The 7,607-nt window shown below is 45.5% G+C and overlaps 2 protein-coding genes across 3 annotated transcripts; one reads left to right on the top strand and one right to left on the bottom strand.

Annotated features, from left to right (window-relative positions):
- The first annotated feature begins 553 nt into the window (after window positions 1-553).
- On the top strand, window positions 554-2,429 carry LOC119434885 (uncharacterized). Of its 2 annotated transcripts, none has more exons than XM_037701925.2 (2): window positions 554-923; window positions 1,924-2,429. In XM_037701925.2, the coding sequence occupies exons 1-2, from the start codon at window positions 597-599 to the stop codon at window positions 2,299-2,301; spliced, it is 705 nt and encodes a 234-aa protein (XP_037557853.2). In that variant the 5' UTR covers window positions 554-596; the 3' UTR covers window positions 2,302-2,429. The 2 variants fall into 2 exon arrangements, 1 of the variants encoding a protein (XP_037557853.2); XR_007464605.1 differs by lacking the exon at window positions 554-923 and adding an exon at window positions 1,022-1,168.
- Window positions 2,430-5,095: 2,666 nt separating this feature from the next.
- LOC125941785 (uncharacterized) lies at window positions 5,096-7,233 on the bottom strand. The gene is made up of 3 exons (XM_049659632.1): window positions 7,164-7,233; window positions 5,849-6,091; window positions 5,096-5,394 (listed from the first exon to the last, which is right to left on the bottom strand). The coding sequence occupies exons 1-3, from the start codon at window positions 7,231-7,233 to the stop codon at window positions 5,096-5,098; spliced, it is 612 nt and encodes a 203-aa protein (XP_049515589.1).
- Between the last annotated feature and the right edge of the window lie 374 nt (window positions 7,234-7,607).

Here is a 7,607-nt window from a genome sequence, read left to right on the forward strand (position 1 = left end):
GATGGCGTCATCGAACCTTCCAATAGCCCGTGGTCGTCTCGGGTCGTTCTTGTCAAAAAGAAAGACGGAACGCTACGCTTCTGCGGCGACTACCGCAAGCTCAACAACAGAGACTTTTAGTATTGCGGAAAATGCTTGCGTTAGCGTTAGCGTGTTACGCACGCTAAATCTTTGCGGAACGCTGTTGGATAGAGTTTTAGTATAGCGTAAGACAACGATGCGCCGCTAAGCGCAAAATTTCGCCGCGCCATCTAGCTGCGAGTAGTGAAAGCTTCAAAGCTGATCGGCTCGCCATCTAGTAGCGAGTAGTGAAAGCAGCAAACTGAGCAGCACGACAAGCAAACTAGCCGTTTGAATCCACGCCAAGCCTTGGAAAGAGCCTGCGTAGTCTCGCGTGCATGGTTCGAGCACGGCGTTGGTTTCGGTTGTTCGTGTGCAAGTGCATTCTGTGGTGAACGATGCCGTCGTCTGTATTGTGGGACCCGCAATATCTAGCGACTCTTGGATGGGACGACATCGAGGCGCTTATGACAAGGGCGCCGGAGGTGCAGCCCAGAAAGTACGTCTCGCGACACGGGTTGCTGAACATTGCGGAAATGCCATCCGATGTTTTTCGACGGCATTTTCGCCTTGAAAAAGCAGACTTCTCTGTCCTACAACGGGCACTGCGCATTCCGGATCTCGTAACGAGCGCCCAAGGTGTTCACGTTCGTGGTTTGGAGGCGTTGTGTATTTGTTTGAAGCGGCTGGCCTACCCAAACCGCCTTTGTGATCTGCAGCACTTCTTCGGCCTTCACTACTCCGTAATATCCAGCATAAGCAACAAAGTGCTGGATCACATAGAGGTGACGTTCGGCCATCTCTTGGATGACCTCACCAAACACCAATGGCTCTCACTGAACGACTTGGACGAGCTTTCTCAGGTAAGCCAACTGAAATTAGGAAATGTTTCGTCTGCTCGCCAAGAAAGAATGCAGAAGAGTTTAACTCCGGCATGACTCTGCAGCATCTTTGTGATCTGCAGCACTTCTTCGGCCTTCACTACTCCGTAATATCCAGCATAAGCAACAAAGTGCTGGATCACATAGAGGTGACGTTCGGCCATCTCTTGGATGACCTCACCAAACACCAATGGCTCTCACTGAACGACTTGGACGAGCTTTCTCAGGTAAGCCAACTGAAATTAGGAAATGTTTCGTCTGCTCGCCAAGAAAGAATGCAGAAGAGTTTAACTCCGGCATGACTTTTGATGGTCGCTGTGGTGAATGATTAGGTAGCTAATACGAGCTTCGAACAGCGTGTGGCATAACTTGGCGTATGAAATGATTGTAGTGTTCCGAAAAAAGAAAAATGTGCGCACATGTCTCGCGATGGTACGCACACAACAGATGTGAAACAAAATTGTGCAAGTGTAGGTTGATAAATGGTTGCATGAACGTGGTTATTACAGCTCGAAAGTTTGTTTATTTGATTATATAAATGTTGAATTAATTACGGTGTGAGGTACCGCAGCAGTCTTATCAGTGTGCTCGTTTATAATAAATACCACCTACTCGACTTTAACCTCATTTGAAGTAGTGCTATTCACATTGCAAGTGGTCAAAACCTGCAAACCATATCCTGTGGTGCGCTTGGAACACGTTGCATATATCAAAGATATGCTTTGTTAAGTGCCACAAATTCTGCGGACACTCCTGGTGACACCATGAGTACATGAATTCCAGTGAGGTATACTTAATTCATATTGTTTGAGCTCACCGAGAAGCTTATGAGCATATAGACAAATGTGGCATAAACGCATGTGCCTGAAAAAGCTCCTTACTTTACAGAAAGCCTCAAAATTTCTCATGGTGGTTTTTGTCTTCAAGGACTGGTATGCTAACACTGATTATGACTTTACGTGGTTTCACCTTTATCTTGCAGGCAGTGCACAACAAAGGCGCAGCTTTGCAGAACTGCTGGGCCTTCATTGATGGGACTGCACGGCCCATCTGCAGACCATCCGAAGACCAACATGCCTATTTTTCTGGACATAAGAGATTGCACGTCCTCAAGTACCAAGCGGTGATGTGTGCTAATGGGCTTGTTTGTGACCTTGATGGCCCGTATCCAGGAAGGAGACACGATGCAGGTGAGACAACGTATTGCTACTTTGTAAGAATGCTAATCATTTTAAAAAGGCATAAGTATGTCACTTATAAAGAATGCCAAAAAAAGACTCTTTACTATGTGAAGAGGTTTGTTCAGCCCGAAAAGATGAAAAAATTGACATTGTGTGACTTCGCTTTAGACTTTGTATGATTTAGGAAATCTGTATCTGTTTACTCTATGCAAATGCTGCAAGATGGCTACATTCAACTGTAGCACAAGAATTAAAGCACCGTTGTATGTAGGTATACGAGTAATACTGGACTGTGCACGTTCCTGTCAGCATCTTCTTCCCTTGGCATGCATAGGGCCTTGCCTTTGTATCATTGCTTCGTAGGGGTCTCACATTATACATTTGCCTTATTTGGCAAAGCTTCCAAATGTTGTATTATATAAACAGTGCACGGTGTTGCCAGTCATGGTTATAAATTTCATTATGCAGCTTTTGAGAGTCCTAGTACGTCACAATGGCAGCCAAAATGACATCATTTCAATATGCCTATGAGATGTATGATTATCACTTGAATGCGTCTTTGCCTAACATAACTTCTAATATGTACATCTTATTTTTATGCACATTTGTACATTATTTGGTTTACATTGGTGCAATGAGATTGTATGCAGCATTTATGAAGGATATCGGTCATTCAGTTATTCTATAAATGTCTGAAAACTTTTGCTTCATTTCAGGCATTTTGCACGAGAGTGGACTGTATGAGAAACTGGAAACCTTGGTCCATGGCAAAGATTATGTTATCTACGGGGACCCAGCATATCCTCTGCGGCCACTACTCATGAAGCCGTACGGTGGTGCCTACCTCACTGAAGCACAGCAACAGTTCAACACATCAATGAGCTCAGTGAGACAAGCAGTGGAGTGGGGATTTGGAAAAGTTATATCGCAGTTTGCTTTTCTAGATTTCAAAAAAAAATCAGAAACTTCTGCTTCAAAAGGTTCCCCGCATGTACAGAGTTGCAGTGATTCTCATTAACTGCCATGCCTGCATGTATGAGAATCAAATTTCTCTTTATTTTGGTACAAAACCACCAAGTCTTCATGCTTACTTGAGGACTTGAGGCTTCGCGCATATCTGTGTACAGAAGCATAAAATTTCATTGGGAGTGTATACGGCAGGCATAACGAAATTCTTACTTGGAGCTCACTACTACCCTTGAAAAGAAAAGTGTAAAATCATTGCATTCTACCGGTACTAATATATGGGGTGGAAACGTGGAGGTTAACAAAGAAGCTCAAGAACAGGTTAAGGACCACACAAAGGCGGCCGCATTTTGATGGGGGCGAAATGCGAAAACAACCGTGTACTTAGATTTAGGCGCACGTTAAAGAACCCCAGGTGGTCCAAATTTCCGGAGTCCCCCACTACGGCGTGCCTCGTAATCAGATCGTGGTTTTGGCACGTAAAACCCCATAATCTAAAGTACGATGGAACGAAAATGTTAAGCTTCACGTTAAGAGACCGGCGTGCAGCGGTGCTGTCACGGAGGGGCATCTTGATTCGAGACGCGACACGCCGATTACGGACCCCGAAGTGTGCGTCTACGGCCACGTGGTAGTACCGGGCTCGACCTTGGCCCTTGACCTTGGGGGAGAGGAGAATCTGCGTTTGTCGTCCATGGTGAAAGGGAGCGGCCAAGACTTTTGGGAGCTACGAGCCGTGAATTCGGAGAACTCTACATACCGGCAGTTTCCCTACATAGGAAACTAGGGAAAGGAGATTCTATTTAAGTGCAGGTTTTGGGCCCTGCTGATTAGTCTAGAAGCTGACCCATGCGCTGCTGAGAAGCCGTCGGGGGCCTAGTGCCGTCCAGTATCGCCTGGGCCGCCTGGCCGCGTTGGAGCTCCAAGTAACTAGTTGGCGTACGAGACGTCAAACCAGCGTCTGCAACGAAGTTCACGGTAGTTCGCCTCAAGTTAGCTCAACCTTCTTGAGAGAAGACGTCAGATCTAGACTCCCCGGAAACCTAGCCCAGCAATTCGCATCCACCTCGACAAGATCGGACCGCCAGCATTCTTCGGGAAAGCTTTGTGCACCGGCTTCGCGGTTTATGGACTTGCTGCTGCTGCCCGGCCATGCGTATGACACCAATTGTTTTCTTTTGGACTTTGATTTCTTTTGGACGTTGTTTCAGCGAAATGCTGTTAAGTGTATTCTTGTGTATTTGATCCTCGTACTGTTTCATTTTTATACCTACTGTTAATCGTTCGTATTTATTTGTCCTCATCATTGTGTATATTAAGTTCAGGTGTGTTATTCTGTATTGTGTTTTCTTTATTATTTTATTTTATTAATTTGTGTATATTTATCAGCCGATAAATATCTAGTTTTTCTGTTTACTCCCGACTCTGACTCTTTTCATTGTGTTCGCTCGAGCACGGAACGACCAACCAGCTTGTCTACCCCGTCGATCGACTTCGCGCCGACGACGAATCGGGGACAGCTGTGACAGGTGCAGATCAGAGAGCGAACGGGGGTAGCCGATATTCTAATGACGTTAAGAAAAAAATGTCGCTAGCCAGGCTATGTAATACGTAGGACGGATAACCGTTGGACCGTTAGAGTTACACAACGGATACCAAGAGGATGGTAGCGCAGTCGAGGATGGCAAAAAATAGGTGCGGTGATGAAGGTAGAAAATTTACATGCGGAAGTTACCCCGACAGGGGTAATTGGAGATCACAGGAAGAGGCATTCGTCCTGCCGTGGACATAATAATAGGCTAATGATGATGGTGTTAATGAAAAACCCCAGGTGGTCAAAATTAATTTGGATTCCCCCACTAAAGCATGCATCTTAATAGTATGGTTACTTTCACACTTCAGACCCCCACATTGAGTTTCTCTTACTTTAACGCTGCAGTTGGAGTTGAAATGAGTGTCGAGTGTATATTCCATGTAAGCTATGCTTTTTTTCTGAAAGAAATTTATTCACTCCTTCTTCAATCTGTCGAATAATTTGTTCACACTTTCCAGAAGAGCACTTTGGGGCGCAGCATTTGTGCGCCGCTGCTCTTCTCTTTCCCTTCGGTCATCCTCCCTCACTCTGAGCTCCTCCATGCGGATCTCAGATTCTCGCTGCAGGCGCTTTCTTTCGAGGGCCAGCCTGTACCGTTCCAAGTCAATCCTCTTTTCCTCGAGCGCAACCTCTTTGTCCTTCAGCGCCTGCTCATGCTTCCATCGTTTTTCCAGGAAGGCGTGGTCGGCTGTTGAGATTTGCCCCCGCTTTCCTGGACAAAATATTTCAGGATACACTTTGCAATATGTCAAGGCACACGGCACATAAGTCAGATATGCAAACGAAAATTAAGTATAATGGCCACCACGCGTGCTCTGCCAAACTTATTTGAACACAACCTAATGATCTTCAAAATCACATTTATTCAAATTGGAAGAGTACACAGGAAACATAGTATACTACATCTGCATACCTAGTGCAAGGCTTCCAAGAACATTATTCTACATAACAACTGGTATATACCTTAGTTATGCTTACACTGAAACATGCTGCAGAGCATAGTATCCAGGCCTTTGTTATGGTTACATTGAAAGAAAAGGCTTCTTTTTTGGGGGGAGGGGGAGGAGGTAGCTCAGGAAATTCGTTATAACATGTTCATTGGTATCTAACCGTGACTCCGAACCAAAGTAATGCTGGCCTTGGGTACTGTACTTCTGTGTACTTACTGCGAGCCACATGCCGCCTTGGCAGTTCAGGTGCTGTATCACCTTCGATGTTCGGTACTGCTCTCGAAGTAGCCTCGTCCTGTGAGAACGCTGCTATTTCATTGATGCTGTTTTCCTCTGGTGGTTCTGATAGGTCCACCCACTGAATGTCTTCAGGGGCACAATAAATTTCTTGCAGGGTGCAACTAGCTGTGCTGGCTCCACCTAAAAGTGATGTATGGTATGCAAACAAAAGTACAGTTGCTGTCACGTGTGCAATACTTTAAACAGTGTTGCAGAAAATAAGTTCAAAACATGGTATTTCATTGGGCTAGTTAAAGCATATCGACAGTTTCGACCTGCCAAATGTTGCATGAGCGCAATGGAAAAGAATTCAAGTGGTGTTGTCATTCCTTTCCTGCTGTACTTGTGCTACACTATGCTGGTTAAACATGTCCACTGCAATTAGTGTACAAGTTATGTACAAATGACGTAGCACTACAGCACTTCAAGCAAGTATTGCTGGCAGATTAGTGTACAAGCTCTAGGCATGTACATGCAACACCATTTGGCTTTCATGCAAATATTCTTCACTGCTTAAGGTGCATGCTGTACTGATGTGACCGCATAAATGTAAGCTTCGTGTTTGTTGGTTAGTTTAAAGGCAACCTTCAATAAAAACATTTTATTCATGATCTAGTGGCAGACCTACATCACACTTGGCACTAGCACGACAGCGGGACCAATGGCATGCAAGGCAAAGCAGCCATTAAAGAATGTTTGCGCATGAGCACCTGCCAACGATAGTGAACCAAGTAAAAAAAATTATAATAAAAACTGTTTCCTCGTCAGCGGTGGATGAGAATGCTGCAGACGCAGCATCTCGTGCATGGGTCGCGGTTTGGCACTCAGCCTGCGCTGCGATGTTGAGTCTAATTTTAAATTTATATCCGACCTCGCGCACCAGTTGAAGAAGTTCCGTCAGTAGTGCTTCCTTTTCAGAATACTGTACTTCAGTTCCTGACCTGGAATATCGAAGATTACAACACATGAAGTCACTCGACGGGAAAAAAAACGCGTTTTACATGCTTAACGATGAAAGTTCTTAGAAAAGGCAGAAAGGGGCGCAAGGTTTGTACATTTCCAAGGAATTACTTCTTGAGATTCGCTGCATCACCAGTGGAGAACTGCGACAGCATCAGGTCAAAACGGTCGCGCACCGCAAGGACCGTGAACTGTTTGTCTTGGCCGCCCGCTCTGGTTGTAAAACACAGGCGGGAGATAACCTCCGGCCATCTCGAACAGTCGCTTACTGCTCCAGCACCAAGTACCTCACGTAGAAGAGCGAGGTCATCAGACGTGCTGAAGCGCACCCTCGCATTCGCATTCGGCTTGGATGCTGCCATTTCGACTGGTTGCCGCACGAAAAAGTTTCCAACCTCGTAGGTGCTTTCAAACTTTTCCGCCCGTCTGTTTTCTGATCGCGCTCAAACTCCGCGCCGAACAGACGGCTTCTAGCGGCGCCGCCGTCGCCGCCTAGTGATGAGAAAGCCAAGCGGTCGCACACGGAAATTTAATCGTAACAACTTTTACACGTATCGGTCACTGTTAGTAAGTTAAAAACAATTGAAGCTCGTAAACAATTACTAAGAAAATAAATTGGGCACCAATAATTATATTCGTTCTTTTCTCAGTCTGGCGAGTGTTTACAAGCAGACGTACGCTTCCGCTGTGCATGTGGAGTGTGCTTAACCTAGAATCCACAGCGAAAACAACGCTG

The sequence above is a fragment of the Dermacentor silvarum genome, unplaced genomic scaffold (genome assembly GCF_013339745.2).
Source record: "Dermacentor silvarum isolate Dsil-2018 unplaced genomic scaffold, BIME_Dsil_1.4 Seq305, whole genome shotgun sequence".
Classification (NCBI taxonomy): domain Eukaryota; kingdom Metazoa; phylum Arthropoda; class Arachnida; order Ixodida; family Ixodidae; genus Dermacentor; species Dermacentor silvarum.

Excerpts from the sequence above, each read along its gene's own strand:
- LOC119434885 (XM_037701925.2), top strand. The coding sequence starts at position 597 with ATGCCATCCGATGTTTTTCGACGGCATTTTCGCCTTGAAAAAGCAGAC. Across the intron at positions 924-1,923 it reads ACTTGGACGAGCTTTCTCAG|GCAGTGCACAACAAAGGCGC; the intron begins GTAAGCCAACTG and ends TTTATCTTGCAG.
- LOC125941785 (XM_049659632.1), bottom strand. The coding sequence starts at position 7,233 with ATGGCAGCATCCAAGCCGAATGCGAATGCGAGGGTGCGCTTCAGCACG. Across the intron at positions 6,092-7,163 it reads TGATGACCTCGCTCTTCTAC|CAACTGTACTTTTGTTTGCA; the intron begins GTGAGGTACTTG and ends CACACGTGACAG. Across the intron at positions 5,395-5,848 it reads AAGGCGGCATGTGGCTCGCA|GAAAGCGGGGGCAAATCTCA; the intron begins GTAAGTACACAG and ends TATTTTGTCCAG.